Here is a 25,545-nt window from a genome sequence, read left to right as displayed (position 1 = left end):
GCTCAACACTCCCATTCTAATTTTACTCAACTTGTTTCCTTGTGCGTTTTGTTGCGTTTCAGTGGAAAATTATTAGATCCTAGCGCACAAACACATCTGTGAGACTGATGGCAAAAATTGATCGACAGGTCTGAAGAAAATATGCCTGCCACTGTACTGTACAGTGCTACTTGCTTAGTTACTTTTACACCTTGTTGATCCACGAATTTAGAAAGTACGGAGTTAGGGTGTATTTGAGACGCATCTGAATTAAGACTATCGGATTTCAATGCTCCTTCTTCCCTGTGTTGGGGAAAATTGGGGAATAAACAGGATTAAAGGGGGCCTGCCTCCTCCTCTTGTTCCTCGTCTTCCTCCCCTTTTTCCTCCTCCTCTTTCTCCTTCCCTATCTTGCCCACTCTATTCGGCTTTCGGCCATAAGCTGCAAAAATGAGGAAACAAAGTGTGTGCAATAGATGGTTGGTGGTTGGGGAAGGCGAGAAAGAGGAGAGAAAATTCCTCATGAATAAAGCCATTAAAAGATTGGTTTTCGCCATCTCGTTTCCTTCTCCATGCTGAAAGCTAAAGGCATCGATTTAGTTCTTTCGGGTGGGGAGCCCAAATGGTAGAGGCTCCAGCAGGAGAAATAGAGTCCGTGAGTGAGTGAATGAGTGAGGGTGTCAAGACAGACGGTGACGTGGTCGAGGACGAGGAGGATCCCACTCGGGCTCTTATTACAAATACGTACGATGGCATCTAGTACACCACCCAAGAATGTGCCCATAGCTGCTCGGTGGTTGTCAGCATCGCGGGTCCATGCCTGCTTGACTGCTTAGTGGGACTCTACCAGAGAGACTCAGGGAGTCACGCAGAACGATTTGGGAATCGGCATCCTTAAAATGGGGACATCATGAAAGGGGAGGGGGGACGAGGGTGAGTATGGCTACCCAGGATTGAGATCGACTCGGGTACAAATGATATTGGATTTTGGGGGTTTCTTTAAGAGGCATTGGTGGGGAGATTGGATGGTGGTGGTGGTGGTGATGGCAAGGCGTTGAGTGGATTTTTATTGGCTGCCAGGCCACTCAAACCCAATTGTAGATCTTGCCAGACTCCACGGATTATATATTTGAACTCAATCTGATATTGGCACTCGCCGGCTCCCCTCTAAAACTCTAACACCCGGGTAATGATGCCTTTGAGTCGGTCGATGTGTGGCGAGTCAACCCGTTTCAAAAGATATACTATATGTCCACTTACAATTTAGTTGCTTGAAGTCCGATTGAGCGGTTCGCAAGGGCTCCTTGTAGATTAACGGGTCGGATCCGGAGAAATCGGACACCGTGGCCGTATAGAGTTCTCCTCCTGAAAAAGAGAACATTCGTGATTCGAGGACACATCAGCACTTTAAATGTCCCATCATAGTTTCCAACCAGGGCCCTTGATGGAAACACCCTTCCTGCTTTTCCATGGGTTACATGTCCCCATCCGGAGAACCATTTGCATGTAGTGTAAAAGTGACAGAATGTGTTCCGCACGGTTTCCGTCCATCCGAAATGCTCATTTAAATGAGCGATAAAGAGCTATCTCCTTTTTTAACAACCAGACAAGAGAACGAACTCGAAGTGAGCCTCTTCCAAACTCCTTCCTCTCAAATCCCGAACCCATTAGCATTTACATTCCCTTGTGAAACTTTGGAGCAAAAACGACATAAATATCCATCTACCCACTCATTCACTCAGCACACACACACACACATACACACATATCAAACTTCCACTCATTAACTTTAGGTTCAGCATATTCAAGCTTGCTTACTCTTTGCTTTGATGGGAACAGGTGCCTTATCATGTTTGATTGTTCTACTTGCATCAGTTGAGTCTACCAATGCCAAATTAGTAGTTTGGCTTGTGAGAAAAAGATGACTCGACCTTGATTTATCGTTCTAATGAAGAATAGTACTTTATGATTGATCGTTATGGCAGTTGTCGATGAAATGGCTCACTAATAAGAATTTATTGTAGAGACTAAATTCCTTCTCATTCTGAAAGTTAAGATAAGGAATTTTTCCAAATATTTACGCACAACAGACAAATTCGAGAAACTTCATTTAACTCCTGAAATTTCTTCACAATTCATTTGTAGGATAGACCTCAAGGATCCTGCAAAGTATTTGGGTGACTTGTTTTCACTTTGTTACCAAAGTGTGCCTTCAAGCGATTCGACGGTTTCTTAGCAATTGTTTATCGCATCCCTTTCATTGCGTCCTTATTACCTTGCTTTTATTTGATCTAATTAGAAACCAATGTGTCTTGCAATGGCAAAATCCTTCTACTTGAACGAAATTAAGACAACGACAATAACGTTCGTTTGAATTTTGTAGACGTGTCTTGTCTTAAACATTGCCTTTATATACAAAACTGGGAAGTCGTCCATTGATTTTTCGTTGGGTACATTGGCATCAAGGCATGGGTATATTGGGCCAAACCACAACATTGGAAGGGGGCAAACTTTGAATGGGAATCTAAATGCAGTCCAGAGTTCTATAGAGAGAGAATCTGCAAGTGCAATGTTTACGGTCTTTGTCGTGTTTTAAGTGTTCGAGTAACGCTTGATTTAAAACTTAAGCATGTATGCTTAGGGATAAGGCCAGTGTTTTTATCATTTCATACATTTTCTGTGTTTCTCTACGTAGAGGAAAATCAACTGGAGGTACATTATTGGTCTGATTTCAAAGTAAGACCACCGTTTTCCGTTTTAGGGAAGAGAGGAGAGTTCTGTACTGTAGGAAGGAACATGATTGGGGGAAGGAAGTTTGTGAGCAAAATCTGCAATGACTCACAATCATTTCCCTAATGAGTTGGGGGTAAATGCTTTTCGGGCAGTTGAGGATTGAGACCACCCAGACCCAGACCAAGAGCCATGGGCATTATGGAACCCAGTACGTGCCTGTGGGATTCTAAACATTACGCCTTCTGTACTGTAACTCAAGTTGGACTACCCAAGAGACACAAGAAGAGGAGGGAATTGAGAGGGGGAAATGGGGGGGGGTTGAAATTAAACTGGGAAACGAGAAAATGGCCCTTTCATGTTCCTGTTCTCAGTGTGAGTGAGTGTGTGTTCCAAGAGCGCTTTTCACTGATGGTATCATGTTTAGATGAGCAAATGAAAACGAATTGAGGGCTAATCAAACGGCTCGCCCCAAAGAGGATCCCAGGAATGAGGAGGCAAAACAGAGCAGGAGCTCAGCTAATGAACCCTTTTGATGTCCCCCACGTGGGATAGGAAATCGCTTTCTCCTTAGAAGTGGAGATTTATTCAATGAATCATTCCCTAAACTAGTCAACCTGACGAGTACTTCTCATTCCTGGTTGTTAATCACGCTCTTTCGTTACTGAGAACTGCTCTCTCTTAAGAATGTTTTGGACCAACTTGGATGCTTGTGTCTCAATTCCAATTCCCAGGATATATCCGCTTATTATTGCTCTAAGCATCTCCTGCCTGAAACTTGGATGCTATGTGAACTTGAAATATCTTCTGTCATAAAAAGTAAGCAAAGTGCGAAAGGATCAAGATGAAGATCCCCGCTAACTTGGCCTTCTAGTCAGCAGAGCAAGTGTTAAAGCCCCTTGAGCAAATATACATGGAAAACTTTGAGTCAAGCACTTGGCAAACAGTCTTCTTCTTCACCGTAAGCTACACTAAATCGCGCGCGCGCACACACACACACACACACACACACACACGCACGAAAGGAACATCGAACCTTTCAACATAAATGGAGTTCAACTTTCCCCCTTTTCTTCCGTTTCGTTTCGCAATACTTTTAAGAATCATCTTGACGTTAGAATAAGCGCTTTTCCATATTCCCCAATCTTCAAACATTGCAGCACTCTCGGGGGCATGTTTTTCAATTCACTAATTCAATTTGTTTGAACCGCTTCCCTCTATGAAAGCTCTACCAATATTTCAAAGATCAACATGCTCAGCAATCATGAATCTTTAATCCAAGTAAGTAGTCTTTCTGGTTCACCAAACCTTGTGCGTTTGAGCGTCTTTACCTTTTTTTCTACTGGGAAAAGAATGCACCTCATTATAGTTTTTGAATGCCGTTTCATCATGAACCCATGGACCGAAATTATTATACGTAGTATATGAGTGCAGCAACTGCATTACTAACGGAAACGTTACTGCTTAGTCCTAAGGCCACCAAACTTGGTCATATCGCCTGGTCTTCATTTCTTAGGGGCAAAGGAGTAGTGTACACTTCAGTTGAAGCCAATTGGTCAAATACGTGTATTAGCTGGATTTGGCCAAGCCAGAGTGTGTCTTTCTTTTGTACTCAGAGTACATTCGTACATAGCTCTACTCGTGGATCTTCGAAAACAGGCTTAAATTATCCTTCTTGGGTGCTCAACTCGATTCTCTTATCGTCGGTAACAATTCATGTATCCATTAGCCCGAAAAGAAAGAGTGGGTCGAGAAAAAGTGAATCCAATGCATTCTTTCAAAATTGACTCAATTAAAGAAGTCTGGAATCAAATTTGTTTTTGTTTTACTTCAAAGGCTGCTGCTCAGCATTGGACACCTCTTTCGTTTAGCTTTCGTGAACTGGCAAGTGGTACTCATGGATCACAGACTTTTGTGTAACGAATGAATGAATCTATGCTTGATTGGTTTGGTAGTCAAAGTGGGATTTCAGGGAAAGTTGCCTTCACCGGAAAAGCGCATCATCAGGTTAAACTGATTATGAAGTTGCTGGTTCCCTAACTCGTGGTGGCTGCCTCATTTAAGCTCTTAAGCAAATAGGATTAAGACGTACCAACTTATTTTAGAGGCAATCATCGCATCGACCACGGTGGGATCGTCAAGGAAGAAACATCCTGGACGAGTTCCTTCATACCTTTGTACGGATATCATGCACGTAGTGGTTTAAAAGAAAGGGATGGAAGAGGACTTTTTCGTGTCTCACCAACGACCTTTTTTGTCTGGTGAATTCTTTTACCAGAATAGTCACGACGAAGAAGGCAATCATGCGATAAATCTTGCTTCTTCCCTATTTTGAAATGCATTATGGCTTTGGCTTGGGGGATCCCAGATTGAGTGAGACACACACGCACACATGAAGGTAGAGACAGAAAAGTCAGGGAACCCACGGTATTTTCGTTACACATTCGAAAGAACGAACGAAAGAAGAAAGAGCGACTGAGAAGGTCTGACTGAGGAGGTCTTGTGTGAAATCCTCTTAAGTCAGGACTTTGAAAGATCTTTTTCTTTCGTCTCGTTCACTGCTAAGCCAAGTGAGAGATGACGAGGCAAATTCTACCCTGCTCACTCGACTCGTCCTGCTTGGTTAGGTATTATTGGAACACATTGATCCTCGTCTTTTCCATGATTTTTAGGATCATGTCGGAGACACATCTCTGGGCTTGTAACCCTTGTAATAAATCGATTAACATATTGGAGTTTGGAAGCTCGGAAACTCGTTTGCAATTGGAGGGGCGCCGCTTCACTCTTTTGGTGATGGTGTAGGTTCGAGAGGATGATGTTCAATAACTCACCTGACATGACATAACTTGAATTGTGGTAGGGATCGAACGGTGACAAACCAATCCCTTCCAATTCCTTTTCTTGAATGTAACGACCCTCCTGCAATGGAATAAGAGAGAGAGATATGTATTTTTATTTCAATCAGGAGTGAGATATCGAGTTTGATGTTTTCCTTGGTTATTCCATTCTCTTCAAGACGTTTGCTTTGCGCCAAGACAAGATATTGCTCAATCCGGGTATTGGCATTAGTCTCGCCGACTAGTGGACTGACTGACACTATGGGTAAATGGTCCAATTCCTTACTGCAGAAAATTGCTCTCATGCTGACAAGGAACTCTTAAATCTTCTTGTTACAAAAAAGTTTCCTGACGACTGACTTATAGTGCGACGAGGGTGGTTCGAGAAACTAAAGCAAAAAAGTTCCTCCTAAAGACCAGCGCCACTTCCACTCTAAGTATGTATTGTAATAGTCCTTCAACAGCACAACCACATCAAACCAGTCAGAACAGCCCGCTCCGCCGTACTCGATACACTACCACAGCCACTAGAGACAAGAACGAGGTCTGTGAGCCTTTTTATTGCATGTTGTCAACTTCCAAGAAAACGTCAAAAAGTCAGATTTCCCAACCGCCGAGCCACACACACACACAGACCCACTACAACCGCACCACTTCAATAAGGCAAAGTTGCAAAAATATTTTTCTCTCCAGTTTTGTGGCTTTAACCAGCAACTTGGTCATATTTCGTGACCTGTAAACAAGAGAGGTCACAAGGCCACAGAGGTACTGTAGGTAGCCATAGCAAACGTTGACAGCTCAGGCATAAGGTTTTGACAGGTGGGGGGTTGAGAGGAAAATAACCAACCAAAGAACAATCGTCTACGTCAATAGACGTTCCTAAACATTTGAACTCTGCGTGTAGATATTTTTATTTCCACTTGGGTAATGAAAATTATCAGCACTTGCCCGGTCATGAACTCCTCCCTCCCCCTGAGCTACTGATCACTCAAGCTAATGCGAAGACGAAAACATATTATGGCCTTCCATTGAACTACCTCAAAGCAAATGTTTCCATGGGTCTTCAGGAGGCGCTTAGAATTATTTTGAGGGCATAATGGTAAAACAATTGCACTAAAATGTTATGAATGAATGTGTGTGTGTGACATATGGTGTTGATAATGTTAGTAGATATTTTTGACTTGATGAAAACGAATGTGTGTCCGACCATCGCTTCCAATGTTCAGGTAGGCATAAGGTGGATAAATGTTACTGGTTGTTTAAAATCGAATTTGTGTCGCATGATCTAATGACGTAAACAACTGATACGAGTCGATGCTGATCAATCGCTCCAGTGTTACTTTAAAATAAATTGGATAATAAAGGGGACATGAAACAATTGAAGTCCAGGGTCATGAGGGACAATAGTTTGTTGGGAGTCCGCTGGCCCAACTAAGGTTTTTGGAAACACTTGAAGAGAAAGGGGTGGTTTTGGAAGGTCCAAGGATTTGCTCTAAGTGTCACTCTATATTCTCTTTGAAGCTCAGATGTTAAACCTACTGAACCCTTTGTCAACCATCCCTGTCTTTCATTTCTAAGAACCCCTTTTACGAACCTTATACTAAAAATACCACCCTAAACTAAAGTACTAGGATTCGCTTCCGACCATCACTGAGCTGGGTTGTTTTTGACTTAAAAAATTCGAAAGATCAGGACACAGACCCACAGTATAAGACTTGGATCAGGTTATAAGTGGAGTCTAAACAAATTTTCCCCATAGTGAAGGGTGAAAAGAGGAAAGTGAGGGGAAAAGGCTGGAAAAGGGATCGAAATTGAAATTTGTTGGCTGCCCTATGTGGAACATGATAAATGACTTTGAGACGCGTAACCAGTGGACTTGGATAGATGTGGCTCTTGGCTTGGATCATCATAATGGAACAATGTTTCGAAACCCATTCGTCTCTCTCTCTTTCTCTCTGGTCGAAGGGATTCAAAAACAATTTGAAAGCCCCACTCAAGGATTTTGAAGGTGCATTCGAGGGTTCAATCCAGATGATATTCATAGAAAACAAATAATCATGTCTCTCCTGGAAACATTTTTTGCCTGAAGCTTGTTTGCAAAGTGAAGTGGGGCTTTGTAAATTTGAATAATCATTGGGGATGCATAAATAAACACTTTAAGAGTGGGTCAGCGCAATGCAAATTGACAACTTAAAATCAACATTGATTTCTTATCGATAAATATGCTCAGATTGCTGAAATCGAGATCAGTCGAACCCCATTAGGTCAAGATGAGGTTCTTCCAAACCTGGATCTTCTGCTTCGTTGGTCTTTTTACCTTGTCTTTTTCGAAGCAATTCGACAATGGAAATGTGGTTGTGGAGAAGCCCGGTTCCGTGGAAATTGGGTCATCTACAACATTTACATGCACCTTGTCTCGATTAGAGCAAGAGGTAACGGAGTGCTTTATCGAAACCCCTCGAAACGAAGTGTGGATGGTAATTGACGGCCAAGTACTGGATGATCAATCCAACGTCGTTCAAGGGGTAAATGGACAAGATAATGGAGATCCTTTGCGAACTTGTGGTATATCAATTGACGTTGTTCAATCCGCAGATCTGGGTAAGGAAATCTCCATAAACTCAGTCAAATATAACCTTGCTCATCGGGTACAATTTTTTCAAAACTGTAGGCCAATGGAAATGCAGCATCCAAAGAAGTGGATCAAAAATCAAAACCCTGAAGGCCGTTGTGGAACTCAAGGAAGAGGGCACAAAGCTAACAGGATACCGCCTACCCACACATTTGACTCCAGAGTTGTACAAATTGGATCTGATTCCAATCATGGAACCCGAATTTTTGACCCGAGGCTATTTTGAAATGGATGGTCGGGTTATTATCGACCAGCTAGATGGGCACATCTTTCTCAATGTTTTTAACACGGAAATGCTTGAGGAGAGTTTGATCATCACTTTGGGCGCACAAACATCCATCACGATGGAAATCTTGGAGATCCATTACGATTTGCAAAGAGATTTGATCATCATTAAATACGCCCCATACCCCGCTGACGCGTCCTATCCAATTCGAGTGGCAGGAAACTTCGTGTCCCAACTGCCCTATCCCAGCGGTTCAGGGTTCTACACGGACTCGTATAAAGACTCGGAATCAGGGGAGAGGATTTTTGTGGCTGCCACTCAGTTTCAAGCTGTCCACGCACGAAAAGCTTTCCCAAACATCGACGATCCGGGTCGAAAGGCGAAATTCCAAGTGAGGCTCGCTACTGCCTCCGGCAAAAATGCGGCTTCGAATATGCCTGTTCTGAGGACAGATGAACCAGTTCAAGGGTATCCGGACTACACATGGTACGAATTCCCAGAATCCCCCATCATGTCCAGCTACACGTTGGCGTTTTTTATTTCCGATTTTGTGGTGGCAACGGTGCCTCCAAGCAAGGTGAGTTATCCCATAGAAATCTACGCCAGACAAAGTCGTTATAATTTGGGGTATACCCAAGGAGCTGAGGAATTTGTACCGGGCATTGTGGAATTCTATGGGTCATATTTCTCGGTGGAATTCCCATTGCCCAAGTTGTCTGTCGCAGCCCCGCCCTCCAAAGGAGGTGCCATGGAAAACTGGGGCATGCTCCTGATGGCCGACTTTGAATTCATCTTAGATCAAGACTACATGGGAGCCAAAGATTGGGAAGACAGTATTCCGGTATTAGCCCACGAGTTATCTCATCAATGGACTGGAAACTTGGTCACGTGCGATTACTGGAACGAGCTTTACCTGAACGAAGGCCTGACTGAGTTTTTCCAATATTATGGAACGGATGCTGTGGTACCTCAGCTTAGAAATTGGGATCGATTCGTTCGAACGGAGACGTTTTTGGGCCTTCGAGAGGGCGAACTACCCACATCCAGTCACCCCATTATACAAGATCCGGACCTAGAGCCTTCGTTGTACGCTTTCGATGGAACCACCTACCGGAAGGGATCTTCTCTCTTCCGAATGATTGAGTCTGTATTAGGCAAAAACACCTTCAAGAAGGGTCTTCAAAACTACATGAAGGCCCATCAGTTTGGCAACACAAAAAGTGATGACCTTTGGGACATGTTGGATGGAGCCGCCTCTGAGGACGGATCTTTAACCGGGGGCATCACTGTAAAAGAGGTCATGCACACGTGGACCCTTCAGCGAGGTCATCCCATTGTTAACGTTGCGACAGATTTTACATCTGGAATGGCAACTCTTGAGCAAACTGAACTGCCCATGGATGTTGGGAAGAATTACAAGTGGTGGGTACCAATCACATTTGGCAGAACCAGGCCTGGCTCTGGAAATTTCAATCAGACCAAAAACGGCCTTTGGCTCAGCCCAGACGAGCCAGCATTACAAATTGACATGGGCACTGACGATGACTCTTGTTTCATCATCAACAACCAATATACGGGAGTGTTTCGAGCTAACTACGATGATGAAAATTGGTTGCGAATCTCCGAAACTTTACTAAACAATCTTGAGGCCATTCCTCCTCTAAACCGTGCACAACTTATCCATGACTCCATTTTCCTGGCACAACAAGGGCTAGTCGATTATAGTATCCCGATTCAAATCACTGATTATTTGTCCCAAGAAACTGAATACGCACCATTCCAAACGGCTGTTGCTCTTTTGGAAACCATCATGCTTAAATCCGCTCCAAAAGCAGATGAAGCAGAGCTCATAGAAAGTATGTACACCAGCATAAAACGCATTTACGATAGACTTGGTCTCGGCGAACAACCCAATGTGGATCTATTGGGTCATCTCCAGCATCGGGCCTTAGTACAAGCTCTCATCAACTACGGGGACTCGGATGTACTTGAAGATGTTCAAAACGCCTTCCAGGCCTGGATGGACAGCTCCACACCAGATGAGGTGGCTGGAAACCCAATAAATCGACATATCCGATCGCCAATTTACTGCTCAGCTCTTCGACAAGGTGGGCTCGATGAAGTGAGATTCATCGAGGATCGAAAGGCAAACACGGTGTCGCCCCAAGCCACGAGGGATTTGAATCGGGCCTTGGGTTGTGCTGCCACTCGTTCGGATGATGCTTTGGAGCAATTTCTCCAAGATCCAGCCAACCAAGTATCGTTCGGGTCGACCTTGGAATCAAGCCAAACGGAATTTATCTTCAAGGACAAGAACACTCGCAAGATATTGATGAAATGGATTCTTCGGCACCAAAACATGATTGAATCACTGAGCGATGAAATATTCAGTCAAACCTTGAATATTTATTCCGAATTCGCTGATTCTCAAGAAGAATTGAACCATCTTCAAGAGATTATGAAGTGGCAGACAGTGCCTTCTGTGGAAAGATTGAACATGGTTGCTTCGAATATCCAGCACAGAATGTCACCTGGGAGTCATCCCGAGGCTTCTATGACAGAAAAATAACGTACCTACCTCACAATGGTATATCCCCTCCCCCCTCCAATACACAACTAGTTCCCAATTCTACAATGATATATGTCCGTTTCATTGTGACTAGATTAATCAGAAAAGTCTTGTTCCATGCCCCCTCAGAAGAACAGTTAGGGCAGTAGTGCCATTGGGAGTTCTGGATCATTGTTGCCAAGGTTTATTGTCCTATATTTCTCGGCTCTTTGAGGCTTTCGCCATATTGAGGACGAGGAGGTGTGACTGAATCGAAGCACTATCGAAACACTGTCCAAAACATTTGACGTTATTGCGGTTGGATCAGTTCCAATCTGCAGGATCTACGAACGAGCACATTTCTTCATTTATTTGATCGGAACGAAACAGCAACCAAAGTTGGAACTAAAAATGGTCGCTCTTGTGCGCAATTTCGATGAGTGTTTTCATATTGCATAAAGAATTGCAGCCCACCCCATTGCAAGATGTGTCTTTTGTGATGACATACTTTTGGGGCGAGGAAACTTGGTTATACGTACCAAGACGCAATCGAATCACTTGAGGGTGATGAGTGGGGCATACGACAAACCAGAGAGATAACGGAAGATTGGGATAGAGAGAGAAGGGGGGGGGACTCAATTGCAGGAATTGAGCAATGGAGCAATGCAACATCACCACTAGTACAATGGTGGCGTCCTCCTTGGCAAGCTTTCCGCTCCTTTCTGCATGTTTGGATGAGCAAATAAGGTCCCAATTTCAAGGAGAGATCTCTCTTTCTAGTCCTGCTCACTTCTCGCTCTTCACATTGCAAAGTCAGTTTCGGGGTTGGAATTTGCTGTCAAGCAAAGCAATTTTCGAACAGCAGACGACCCAAGCCAAGCTTGGAAATATGTCTTTGTTCCCAAGATATGCCTTTTCTCATTGCTTCGCTTTCTTCTTCGTGGATAAGGAGAAAGAGATTGAGAAGAATTGTGCAACGCAATTTAGCGAACCCAAACCCAGGCCAACTAATAAGGAGAAGAAGACATCCGCCAATTTGTTCCACTTTGAGAATTTACGGCCTGCTCAATGGGCCCAGTTTAACATGGGTTGAACGGGCGATGTTTTCGCCCAACCCACTTTGTTTTATGTTGTGGAAGGATGTGGGGCATATCTGAGTTAACCTATAACAAGTTGGGTGCAAAATATTCATGCCCTTTTGTTGTTTGTGCCGACAAGTATTCTTTGGCACCATGTAATTCAAGTTGTGCATTAGCGAACTTTCTTTAGTACTACTGTAGTACATTCAGTTTTACTCCTGATAGGGCCTGTGTATCCCCTGGTACCTTCGCCAAGGGGCACTCCCTGCTCCTAGTTCCGAATGCTCGGAATTAATACACTTGCTTGCTATGTTACCTCAAGCAACGCCAAATATTCAACATTCGTGTGGTTCCTAACCGTCCGCGGAAAATGCACCATATCCGCCGCTTGCCTCACATCAGTTCCAGTTAAAGTGAATCTACCTACAGAAGAGGTAGAGCAAGAACTATGTAGAGCTAAAGGCTCTATCTACTACCTCTCTGGCTCGACAAATGAGATGAAGGGCGGGATTGCGCGTTTTTCCCAGTGGTTCATGTTACTAACAGTCTAGCTTAAGGGCAACGCCAGTGCAAGAAGATGATGCTCCGAGGAGTGATAATGGTATTCATGGGCCCTGAAATGACGCCATTATTTCGAATATAAGTTTCACTCCCCGCGGTCGTACGTCTCTTGAGTTTCCCACTTTCTCTCACTCTCTCTCTCTCGTTCCCTTCTTGGTCGACGTGTGTGTCGAAATTCTGCACAGAAGAGGTAGAATCCCGTCGAAGAAAGGGGTCGTTTGACAAGGCCGTCGTAGCCCATGCCAACTAGCGACATGGTGTGTGCCATAATGGGGCGGTACGTCGTCCGTGCCTTATGGACTGCATAGGGGTGTCGTTCTTCGTGGTGCCGGACGAGCTGTTTCAGTCACATAATTTGTCTTGCTTGATTCTTTGAGTGCTCTGCTTGGGTTGGCTCACTCATTCCTGATAGCTAGATGGGATGGATGGACACAGTGTGGACCATGGCTTACGCTTTCGACTTGCTGGCGACACTGTAGATATGCAAAGAGGGTCATAAGCTTACCAGACTTGGCTCTATCAGGATTTCGGAGGCCTTCGGGATATGATCTCAATTGGAGAGAATAAGAAGACGTACGACACACATTGCCAAGTACTTTGATCCATGCATTCATTTATGGAACCCTTGGAAATGGTCCAAGTGGCTGTCAGAATGACAACGCCCCCAAAATACCTGCATGCACCCTTCAACAGAGAAAATTGCAAATTAACCTTTGCGGTAGATGGTGGTTTGATTTTTAGGGCATAGGATTCTTTTGTTGATGCTCTAAGACCGATCCGTCCCACCTACAAATCAATCCCGGCATGGATTTAAATACTGCGACATTCTCCAGCTTCTTCCGCGTTTTCAAGTCCGTTCAAGTCCTCGACGAAGGAATAGTAAGTTCAGGTTAGTGTGTGTGCATGAGTAAGTCAGTCTGTTAGTCACACAGTCAGTCAGTCAGTCAGTCAGTCGTCGGGAGAGATCTACTGTACGTAAGTGCCAATGGTCGACAAGTTCGTGAGGATTGAAATCGAGGGAAAGGGGCTTTCAATTTCTTACCTGAAATTTATAGTGTCTGCATTTCGGTCTGTAGGCGTGTGTTCCACAGATAAGGAGCTTCTTCTGGTCCAATTTGGCAATTATTCGGATATGGTTCTGGCACTCGGCCTGAAAAAGAGATAAAACAGATTAAATTCTGGGAACACTCCACGACCCCAATTTCGAAGGCTATCACTGGGTCCACGAGGTGGGTCGACGTCGTTTTCGATCGAGTGAAACTTTATTAGAAAATGTGTGGAGCGAGACGCCCGATTCTTCGATTGGGACTTCGTCAAATCCTACTGAACCAATTGCCTTGGGACCGATTCATTCGAAGTGAGGGAACAAGATACGGAACGACAAATGCACGCACGGAACGGGAAAAGAGAAGAGAGACGAAGGCAAAAAAGTTGGCAAAGTTCAATTAGCCCTAAATTTCCCTCTTAAAACTCGACTTAAGAAGCTTAGAGCGAGATGGTCTTAACTAAATATTTTGGCTCTTCGCCCTTTTCTTTCGTTCCATTTTGTAGCGACTCTAAGCCTCTTTAGGGAGGCTCCACTTCGGGGGATTCCCTCGTTCATGTACAGGGACTACAGTATTTTTACTACGACTATTCGACTACCAACATAGTACAGCTAGCACAACAGCGAGAAGGGATATGTAGTCTCTCGTGAGAGGATTTTCTATCATCGTTTCAAGGGCTTTAAATGTATTGCAGAAACTGAAGATACCGACGACTTGAAAGTGGTTGAAATATCCATGGGAGATGCGGGAAAACCATAGAAGTGAAACTTGGGACTGTCTAGATCGAAAGGAAGCCTCGGAGATGGACCAATGCCTCAGAGGGTTTCTATTTGCCCTTGTACTGGCACTTCATGGACATCAAGAGGGCCTTGACCTATCCCCAGGCAGTATTAAAGCCCACGTCGAAGGAGCTTCAATTGTCGTCTCTCCGTCGGCGTGCTCATTTCTATGAACAGCCTCGAGGTTATTGTTCTACTTAATTAGGGTATGTCCAGAAAGGCTATTGAGGCTAAAAGAGCTCACAATAAGGTCAAAACATGTACCGCAATTGAAAGAAATACGTTTTATACGCTTTCCATGCATAACAGCACGTCAAACTTGAAGTCAGCTTTTTTATGCGTTGAACACCGTTCATTTGGTATTCGATATTGTACATCAACTGAAGGAGGTTAATTTTTACTTTATTCAAAAACATACCCTATATGTCAAGTTTTGAGATGAAATATGTAAATTTGTAATCCATCTGTGCTGAATCTCACCTGACTTATGATTGGGCCAAAAATGACCTTAGCCATTGGCCCTGAATACTCCGAATCTATATAAATTGATAATGGCTTCGGAAATATCGTTTTGGAAGACACTCAACTAGATCACTTCCAATTTCAAATGACGCACGATTCCCTGGACACACTTTTGTCAAAATAAATGAGAAGATGTCATCCGTACGCCCCATTGAAAATGGTCTAGCTTAATGTCGCCACTATTTTCTCTTGGATAGGGGTCCCATAACCATTATTGCGCAAACTTCACTGAGCAGATTTAATCTATTGTCCTTTTACTTCCGGTCGTGTTTCTGACCACATATTTTGGCATTTTCAATTTGAAGACGAATGAACTACTCATTATTTCAGCCTAATGTATAAGCCAGGGTGCCAGGCATTTTTTGGGCCCTTACAATCAGTGCCTTCACACAGCTAGCCCAATTAGTTGGGAGCTTCTTTCAATATCCGTGTTAATGTGCTATATGTGCTTATTTAGCTAATCGTTAAAGTAAGTTGGTCCAAGGCATCAATTTTCTTTTTCGCCCAGTTTTAGTTTAAGTAACAGCTGCGCAACAAAATGGTGTTTTTCGACTGGGAGACGAGACTCATGAGACGAGAAGAAGGATTTCATTTGGAGATGGAAATCTCAAAAGCTTTCTGGAATGCGTCAAACTTATCTCCAAGTTGCAGTAAAAGCTTCTTTTGAAGCCTTAGCACACGAGCGTTTGCCTCATTTCCACTCCTGAATTTGGAAACAACTTGACGTCTCCGCGAGATCACGACTACAAATCACCCCAGTCATTTTCCGATCCCCTATCTCATCAAGAAACTTTGCCTATCATGAGAATATCTCAGCGTAGGATTAACTTCACAATTCGGCTACCCTGCCACATCCGACTTATGGGTTTGAACAAGGATTGGCCATTCAAAGAAAATTATTCACGGAACCAACGTGCGGCGAAACGCAACCTTTCGCGGTACTATTGTTTAGACTGAAGAATATTGAGGTTAGACGAGGAAGTCAACGTAAGATTTCAAACTGGTTTCGGGATAAGTCTCTTCGAAAGGCGAGAGCTTTGAATTATTAAGCGCATTGCTATCAGCGCCCATTGCTTCGAAGTTTTTGCTACCATTTTTTTCCTGGATTAACACTGGTTCCTGAGTAGTTCGACGCGAAGAAAAGCTCCCCCCCTCAGGCTAACAGGTCAAGAGAAAGCACAATTTTTGACGAATTATGAGCTGAGTTGCTAAGATCTGCAATTTCCGGAACGTTTTTGTTTCCCCACTGTGAACCACCCGTGTCTCTAGATTCCAACCAAAAAAGTCCGTTGACCTCCTTTGCCTCGTTGGGAATCACTGGCTGGTTCATAACGCCTCGTAACGCCAAGCAAGAACTAGGGCAGCCACACATCATTTATGATAAGAAATGGTAACTCCAAGGGAACTGAACATTGAAATCATTTCCCATTTGAACGGGTCCGACGGCCGGATCGCCGTCTAGCCACAAGCGCTAAGAAATCCGTTGGCGATTAACTGGAATTGCTGTCATTTATTTTGATCAGCCATGCAGAAAACGGGCATTTTGGCCGGAAAATAGCCTTTTATTTATTCTCGTGGAGCTTAAACATTGGTATGGACTACATGTATGGCTCTCCAAACTTAGCTTAAGGCGGTATAGCTTCAGATTTTAATGCGCCAATGCACTTAGACCACGCATGGGGCATACTCTGCATGTACGCTAAACAATTGAAAAACGAGTGAAAAAGGGTGAATGAGTTTGTCCCAAACTGATATACGGTTGGATTAACTTGGGAAACTACTGCAATTAAATCTTCGCTTATTTCCTGCCCTTTTCCGACAAGCTTTTGACAGGCCAAATAATAGCTTTTAATGACCATCATCCTTTTCTTTAGGCCAAGCCTTCATGTTGTCTCGATGAGGACTGCCCGTCCTTGGGAAGAAGGCTCCCAGCCCAGCCTTGCAAGTGCAGGAAAAACATTTGACGACAGTGGCCGGTCGAACCTGTTCCTTTTTGAAAGGGGAAGAAAATTTGTTTTTACTCCCAAAGACACATCGTTATTACTCGGTCTGATTAAGATCGGAGGGAAAGAGAGCAAATATTTTTGTTCCATTTTGTTCCAATTCCTTCACCATTCCCACCATCAACGACGTCGACGGTAAATGCAGCCAGCCGTCAGTCAGACGGCCCCCCACCAACCAACCTTCCATCAATAGAAGGCTCATACGTTGTGGGATACTATACGAGTAGCACATTGGGACTAGTCCGGGAACTCACCTTTGATTTTCCTTTCAGCGAGCAGAGTTCGATGTCTTGGAGAGCGGGCGACCACACGATTCGCTGCAAAGAAGAACAAGAAAGGAACTCGGAATGAATGGAGCACACGAAGAAAGAGAGCCGAGCAGAAATCTCTCACATGATCAATCATATTGTTTTTTTTGAGAGCTGCTTGACGTGGGAACGAGCTCAAAAGATTTCAAATATCATCATGACCATCATAGAGAGGTGATGGACGCGAATATGTACGTATATGACAAGTTAAGGTCAGATAAAAAAACAACAATTAAGCTACCGAATATTGAAAATAATTATTCGCTCTCCAATTGGTTTTCTTAATTCCGAATATGGTACTAAAACAGGAGAAACAGTGGAAAAGGAGAACTTTGCAATGGGTCAAAACACATAAAAATGAAGAATTGAAAGACTTACCAATGGTTTCACCTCCTTTAGCGTACGTGTATCCAAAAAGTAGATGATATTTCTGCAAATAAAAGCCAACAGCTTGAGTGCATATACTTTTTCAAAGAGATAAGCATGGTTTACTTACACAGCACCAACCAAAAGAATGTTCTCATCCAGTTCCAAAATCTTGAACTGGTCCAAAGCACTGGCATTGCCTCCAAATTCAGCCACATCTCCTGAAAACAGAAGGAAAACAATACAATTAAGGTTTTAACTGCCATCTATGTAGCTTCACAAAAGTTTGACATTGGATCCCCACACCTTCAATAAATATGCTCTGAAAATACCTTCATACTAGAGATTTTATGAGTCTCATACCGTTAGATATTCTGTCTCAGACCCTTGAGGTACATTCGAATAGTCGAACGACCCAACTACTAAGGATTCTTCACCATGAATGTACGACGTGTATAGTATGTTTAGTGCTTAGCTGAGGCTCCCTAACCTCTCCATTCAAGAGGTTTTGCTAGTTGTGGGTCCAGGGTTCAGCTTAGAACTCTACAAGGCGAAGATGAAACCGTCGCAATGGTTCCAGGCCATTAACATTAATAGTCCTTGTTGCTGCGATGAGACTTCAAGAACTGGCCACACCAACCAATGCATTTCAAATGGAGCGCTTTGTCAGAAGAATTCAAAAAATCTGGTGGACTGTGAAATGTTCAAATTTAGATGGGGAATAAATGCACCTTGGACCAAGTGTAAGATGAAAGTTTTTTTTAGCGATTTTTGATTGCATTATGTGTGGCTGATGATTCAAGACGACACTCTGAGAGATAAGGGGGAGGGACGAGTTTGCTCCCATGGAAAAAGAGCCCCTCCATCTTGGTTGGACCACAGTCAACGACGAACAACGGGCATGCCGTGTGCCAATAAAGTAACAGCAATGGAGTGAAAGTGGGGCCAGCTTACTCAAGTCATCTAAATGCAATCTTCCAAAGCTAATCCTTGAGATCGAGCAAATCTCCCTTGGAAAACGGGAGGGGAACGGACGCCTTCCAGGCTGAGGTTGGAAGAGCAAAAATCCCAGACATTTCGTTTCACGATCTCTCTCTCTCTCTCTTTCTCTCTGTGTCGCCATCCTTTCTATGACGTTGGGGTTGTTGGGGTTTAATCAAGCGTCCATGTGACCTCATGGAACGACAAATTTTGGTCCCCATTCAAAAACATCTCATATGAAATGGCAACACGATGATTTTCAGCTCACTGACTACTTTGAAACGTCTTTGAAACAAATTCATCCAATGAAATCAGATCACTTAGACCTTGAGTTTGAGGAGGAGCGACAACGATTCAACTTTGATTAGATTTTGAGCAAAAAAGTTTGTCGATGCTTGAAGCCACGAGCGGGGGAGAAAGTTTCTCGCAATTCTTATTCGGTGACCTGAAGGCCATCTCGCTGAGCCTCACCCACCCACTCACATGCACATGGCACAACTTGATCCAATCCATTTCTGGACACGAGAAGAGACCACGAGGGAACAGGAGACCATCACTGTGCCTGGGTGGCGGTGGTGCTGGTAGTGTTGTTATTGTTGTTATTGTCGTCGTAGAAATAGTAGAAAAAGAAGAAATGGAACACACACGCCAAATGTCTTACTGGCTGGCAAGAACTGTTGGCTTAAATTGCTTTCCCTCTATTCCAGTAAACCAAGGACATGCCATAGAGACGAAATGGTCAAGACCAAGCACTAAAAGCACCTTCTTAACAACTTCTTTTAAAGAAAACACACAAAAAGAACCTTCAGTGGAATGCTGTCTCTTCACATGTCTGTCGCAGGCAGAATGTTTCTTATTACTTCCACTACTTGCAGTGTTTCACACGAAGGGGTCTGGCTTGACATGATGGTCTTGATTTAGATCCAAGTTGTTCTGACCTTTATTGGGAATGGCACTTCAATTACCCAGATTGGAACCAAAGGCATACCTGAATTTTGCCTGTGATCGTGTTCCAATCTGAACTGGTAGTGGAACTTTGTGAAGAACCAGTTGTAGGGAGCGAAAGAAATAAAAGTTGGTCCAAATGCTGCCATCCTTCTTCAGCAAAGCAATTTCTTTCCCTTCGGCCTAATTCAATTTTGAGAAAAAGTCTACCTCCTAGTTGCAAGAACAACCAACTAATACTATTACTAATACTACCCCCATAGTGAATGGATATGCACACACACTTTAAAATTAGTCATTCATATACAATACTATAATACATGAGCAATGTGTACTTGGCCCTAGGAATGACTTGGAGAGGATAAGGCTACGGCTATCTTTACACCACGATGGAAAACCTGGATTGAATTCGGTTTTGTGATGAGAATTGAACTACTTCAGTCCTTCAGACTGTATTTCTTTACACTTCGTTCCCGAAAACCGGGCTCAATTCAGAAGATAGACCTCTTTTTTTATTCATCTAAAGATTCATTTCAAGAAGAAAAATCCTCGGGTTTGACAATCACCTTTTTGTGCGCTTCATCCCGGGTTGAAGGACCGGAATTCGCAAAGATCCCGCAAGCATTTCTGAACCTCTTTTAAGGATTCTCGTCATTTTTGTTTCCATTTAGCATATGCGGGAAAAGAATTGAGATTGAGTTCGATTGTGGGATTGAAGTCAGACTCCTGTTGTGCTCAAGGTAGAAACTTTCATGCATTTCAATCTCAAAATCTATTTCAAGCCTGACAACAAACTGATTTGTCTCTTTTTGTGGATCAATCTCAATTCTAGAGGCTTGACATGCTCTGAGAGACCATTCATAATAACTATAGACGTTAAAATGCCTCTTTTAGACATGTGGATATGATTAGAACCCTACTGATGCTTGCAATTGAATGATATTAATACATCTATAGATAAAACCGTAAATTACGTCCACTCGATGTTGCTCTGTCCCCGAAGTCTACTGATTGTAGAGAATGTGTAGAAAGATGTTAAACAAGTTCGGCCATAAGTGCATGATACGATCAGGCTCCAAGACTGGCAACCAGGTTGGACAAGTAACTCAATCTTCAGAAACAGGGTCTTGGAGAAATATATGTTCACTTGTGAAGTGGACTTGATTAGACCTGATTGTTGCCCAAAGTCCAATCAGGTGGATGTTGTCATTTTTCCTTTGCGGTTACTACTGAACACATGAAGCTACTAGATATGTAGGCAGAAAAAGGTAGAAAGTGGCAGAAAATGAATACCACTGACTAGTACTTTATCAGCTTCTTAAAACATGCATATAGATAAGGTAGATAGAGGGCAAGAGAGTTAGACAACTATGACCTGATTGGATAAGATCAGTTATTAATGTCAGTTGTCAGGCAACGAAATTGTATCACCTTGTTAGGGTACGTAAATAGTAGATGGATGAGATGAATTCTCAAGATCCCATTACAAAACGCAAACCTGGGATTCAACCCCGGAGATCCAAACCTTTATTTCCAATGTAGTCCAAAGGTATTATCAGGCAGCGGTTACTGCATGTGGTTCCACTACTGAAAGCCGAGCTACTGAATATTTGTACGCACGATAGGAAGGTGTGTGGCAGAGACACACTATTGATTGTCTTCGGTCATGATCAAGATTATGTAAAATTCATTCAGGCATTGAATAATCCGACCGATAAAAGCTGTTTGAATGATTTAAATCTCTCGAAAGATACCCAAAGAAGGCACACATGCTAGCCTAGGTCGAGGAGGCTTGGAATTGATGAATGCTTGTGTGGAAATGTTCCTTCTTCCGAATCATACATATTTCATGAGGCTTTGTTGTGGTTGCGCAGCTCTCGACAGGATGAACAAGAGAAGCCCCAAAGCCACCCAGCCGCCTTGGTTGGTAGTAGGTACATCATCTACCACATCTACCAACATAGCAGTAGTAGGCGGATCTATCTCCAAACCACAACCCATCCCTTAACCTCAATCTTTGTCCATTATAATGATGCTTGGCAAATTGTGAATTTACCCAACGCTTTTGGGACTCAGTGACTCCCAACTTTCATGATGAGGCGGCTGAAATGACGAGGCTGTGAAACTCGACGGAGGATTGTCCGGATGAAGATGGACGAGTTTTACGGTTTGACAGTATCTCGTTGCATAATGAAGAGAAGGGGGAGAGGGAAAACTCAAAGAGCACAACCACCTCCACCACTACCATCGCCCTCATCTTCATCCTGGTAGTGGCAATGGTAGCAATCGACGTCGTCCTCTTTATCTTCTCAAAACCATCCCCTACGTACAGTATTAGCTATCTATGGTTATGAACATGCGAGAGTTCCATACGTCCTCCAAACGAATATCTCCCCTTGGATATGGTGCGGTTTTTTTTTTCAAAAGCGTCTCTCGATCATGGATGAAACTCAGCGACAACGCCAGCCATAGCAGTCTAGAAATGTAATAGTTTTTTGATGGATCGTCCACGCCATGTGTCCTGGATTCCAGGGCTTTGTATCACCACTACTGGTATGGCTCACAACGTCATACTACTGTACATACTGTACAATGGTTATTCCTTGGCTTTTAGTAAATGAAAGCCTCCAAGCTTCAAACCAACCATTTTTTTATCCATGCCTTTCAGGAAGAAAACAAAACGAAGGCCAATCTTTTTAGATGCAATATGTACGTACTTTAAAGTGGAAGTGTGTTTTGAGGTGTGTTATATCATTTCGTCGAAGGTTACTCGACGGTTGGTGAAAGGCCACAAACACACATATTGATAGGACTTCCAGTTGATATGAGAAATCAATACGTTAATACTGAGTGATCGTTCCGGCTTCTGCGGTAATAAAAACCCGGTGGACAAATTTATTTCGTTCTGTTCTCTCAAACTTGTTCTAAGACCTCTCCCGAGCATACCGTAAATGGCTGATCGAACTCGAGCCAAATTCCAAGTGCCAAATGAATGATAAATATGTCTGGGACAAAATTGCTCTGCATTTCATTTTTAGAGAGTGCAGAAAATGCACACAAAAGTGCCCCTTCCCATGCTCCACAACCCTATTCCACGTTGGTGTCACTACATACGAACGTCGCACTGTGGAAGCCCATTCATTGTTGGACCCTCATCTTTTCATGCGTCTTTGAAATCGTGAACCGCTGAAAGAGTGCTCCATCGGTTTAGCCAAGACGGGAAATTCAGACTTCGTAGGAACTACATACAATGAACGAACCTTCGCTGGGGGTAGGCTTTATCGTTGCTGTTGTTGTTGTTGTTGTTTTTGTTGTTGTTATATGTATGTTTCTTGCATCGGATGTTGCTGTTGCATGAAGTCTGAGCTTGCCCAGCTTTCCGATGGTTCTGAAGGCGATTCAGAGGAATGAGGGAGGGCGTGCGTATTACTCGAAAAGAAGGGGGCTAAGAAAGGCAATCATGATTTTGGTCACGACTTAGGGGAGCAATTGTTGCAAAAACTGCCGCAAAATTTTGGAACTGGGATTGCCAATGAACTACCAAAGCCGCATGGTGCAGTTACTATCGGTGGTTGATTGGTCCGCTGGTGTTTTTCCTCTTCTTCTTTGCCTTCGCTCTTTCTATTGAGACCATGAAGGAATGTTTTGTCGACCATGATCTATGCATTTTCGAGGAGAGAACATGCATTACGTAATCAATCACTTTTGCGAACTCGAACCACATTTATTAGTTCCTTTAGCGAGAATGCAACCCACATTGCATGACTGAGATAACGAGGGCAAGCATGCTTGTCTTATCCATGAGACAGCAACTCTACTTACGTACAATACAGTGTATGCTCTGATCGGGTGACTCTATTGCATTTTACGAGTAAATGAGACTTGACACATATTGAATATAAACCCACCAGTTATCATTCAAAGCTCTTGGGAGACGGATTGAGATTGAGATTGAATTAAAGAATGGCTCAGTGGTCGAAGAATCAATCAAGCCGTTCTTTTGTGTTTGCTTTCAATATTGTACTAAAATAAAATCCTCTCTTTTGTGCCCCAGTCTCGAACTTTTAGCGGCGGGAGTGAGGCCCCCGCCGATTGATCCAATCAAATATAGTGGCAGAAGAAAATTGGAGTCAACACAATGGATCAGACCTAATCAAACAAAACGACACTCAGAATAGATCAGCTCAACACAACACCCCGCAAAGTGGCGCCTTCTGCACTTAAAAAAAGACATAAACCTGCTTCACCCCAGTGCTATTGCAATGATGGGCATCCATTTTCCATGTTTGGGAACGCAACCGCAAAGTGGCGCCTTCTGCACTTAAAAAAAGACATAAACCTGTTTCACCCCAGTGCTATTGCAATGATGGGCATCCATTTTCCATGTTTGGGAACGCAACCGAAAAGTAATCCACGTAATGTTTCTCCAAGTTGGCGCTTGAAAAAAGTTTCTTGCCTCACTTTAGAACAGTAGTCTTGTTCGTACTTGGTGCACAATATTGACATACTGAAAGTAAAGAAGCTACTCCTTTCTGGGTCACCTGAGATTAAATTTGCGGTTGTAGGGCGAACCGATGCCCCAACTGCTTTTCAGTGGGTTAGTGGTATTAGGAAGACTCTTTTGTTAATTGCATCCAAAACCGCCAGTCAGGTTGAGTCTTTGGGAAAGCAAAGGTAGAACGTACGTTAGCATACCGCACACTGGCTCAGTCATGATCATGGTACAACTTGTGCCTTGGCCAAGCTATCTTGAAATGAGGGTGAGCGTCTGATGCCAGAAAGGACACGCAAGTAATGGATAGTTTCATCTCAAAGAGATGCGGGTTCCATAACCACCCGCACCCCCCCAGCTAGTAGGAAAGCTAGCTAGTGATGTTTCAAAAAGTTTCCTGTCCTCTCCCCAAAGAGTTGGCAGGGATTCGTTTCTAGGGCTACTCAGACCATAGTGAACGAACCACCCAACCACCAACGAGTCCACAGTGGGCAGGTCTGCAGGTTCCATCAGAGGCTCAAAAACTTTCCCTTGCACCTCAAAAAGTTTAGGGTACGGAGTGGCTCGGCTCTGATCACTAAAACAACCTGGTCACCACCGTCCAGGAAAGGATACACTACGAAATGCAACATTGTTATCGCACTGTAGAAGATGACATCGGGGTTGCCAAGTGTACACATATAGTTGTACAAATGCAGGCGAAGGAGACTCCCTCGGAAAGAGCAAGGCCATCAAGCCAAATTAATATGAGGCAAGTTCATTGAGGATGGAAAGTACATGGCGATGACTTACTGGTTTCATATCATACTCCTTAAGAAACTTGATTATTAACAACAAACCAATGCAATGGTCGAGAAAAAAAACCTCACTGAATATTATTACTAGCACTACTCTCTTGCCAAAAAGACATTGTTATGCAAATCACGGAAGGCCTGCCAACCAACAAGGCCGTTCCTTAAGCCAGTGCTTCCAACTAATGATGGGCTCTGTGTGTGTGACGCACCAGGGCCCACTCCATCCAAAACGCTAAGGCACCATTTTGTCTGGAAGTATACTTTTCATAGAGGCATCCTTCTGGGCTCATTACCGTGGGTTTGGGGGTGAATTGATAATTGGATGGATGCCCCGAGAATCGCGATAATACTCGTACTTGGACTTGTATCTCCTCCCACTGTCATTCATCCCTCATGGCATTGTTCTCTCCGTCNAAGGCACCATTTTGTCTGGAAGTATACTTTTCATAGAGGCATCATTCTGGGCTCATTACCGTGGGTTTGGGGGTGAATTGATGATTGGATGGATGCCCCGAGAATCGCGATAATACTCGTACTTGGACTTGTATCTCCTCCCACTGTCATTCATCCCTCATGGCATTGTTCTCTCCGTCTCTATATTTTGTATGTCGACCAAAGGGTGATCCAAAGAAAACAAAGGAGACCCACCCTTCTACGTAGATGCGTATAACAACGAAGCGAACCAACTTCTGTTTTGGGTATCAAAACAAAGCCAAG

At 43.5% G+C, this 25,545-nt stretch overlaps 2 protein-coding genes across 6 annotated transcripts in view; one reads left to right on the top strand and one right to left on the bottom strand.

Moving 5' to 3' along the window:
* Positions 1 to 25,545, bottom strand: part of LOC131879434 (semaphorin-1A-like) — a 59,640-nt gene that overhangs the window by 4,517 nt on the left and 29,578 nt on the right. The window contains exons 3-8 of one of the 2 annotated variants that reach the window (XM_059225762.1): positions 17,747 to 17,837; positions 17,629 to 17,680; positions 17,197 to 17,259; positions 13,635 to 13,742; positions 5,541 to 5,628; positions 1,240 to 1,344 (exon numbers count right to left, since the gene is read on the bottom strand). In XM_059225762.1, the coding sequence (XP_059081745.1) occupies positions 1,240 to 1,344; positions 5,541 to 5,628; positions 13,635 to 13,742; positions 17,197 to 17,259; positions 17,629 to 17,680; positions 17,747 to 17,837 (507 nt within the window). Of the gene's footprint in view, positions 1 to 1,239; positions 1,345 to 5,540; positions 5,629 to 13,634; positions 13,743 to 14,897; positions 15,035 to 17,196; positions 17,260 to 17,628; positions 17,681 to 17,746; positions 17,838 to 25,545 lie in introns of those variants that run through there. The other variant, XM_059225763.1, reaches the window with a different exon arrangement.
* Positions 7,693 to 17,484, top strand: LOC131879432 (aminopeptidase N-like). Of its 4 annotated transcripts, none has more exons than XM_059225759.1 (3): positions 7,693 to 8,147; positions 8,218 to 8,981; positions 17,215 to 17,484. In XM_059225759.1, the coding sequence occupies exons 1-3, from the start codon at positions 7,817 to 7,819 to the stop codon at positions 17,359 to 17,361; spliced, it is 1,242 nt and encodes a 413-aa protein (XP_059081742.1). In that variant the 5' UTR covers positions 7,693 to 7,816; the 3' UTR covers positions 17,362 to 17,484. The 4 variants fall into 4 exon arrangements, with proteins under 4 accessions (XP_059081742.1, XP_059081744.1, XP_059081743.1 ...); XM_059225761.1 differs by lacking the exon at positions 17,215 to 17,484 and adding an exon at positions 14,333 to 14,889; XM_059225760.1 differs by lacking the exon at positions 17,215 to 17,484 and adding an exon at positions 12,257 to 12,597.

This window comes from Tigriopus californicus, chromosome 4 (assembly GCF_007210705.1).
Source record: "Tigriopus californicus strain San Diego chromosome 4, Tcal_SD_v2.1, whole genome shotgun sequence".
NCBI lineage: Eukaryota > Metazoa > Arthropoda > Copepoda > Harpacticoida > Harpacticidae > Tigriopus > Tigriopus californicus.
The sequence above is the reverse complement of the archived record's forward strand: the minus strand, read 5'-3'. Positions and strand labels throughout refer to the sequence as shown.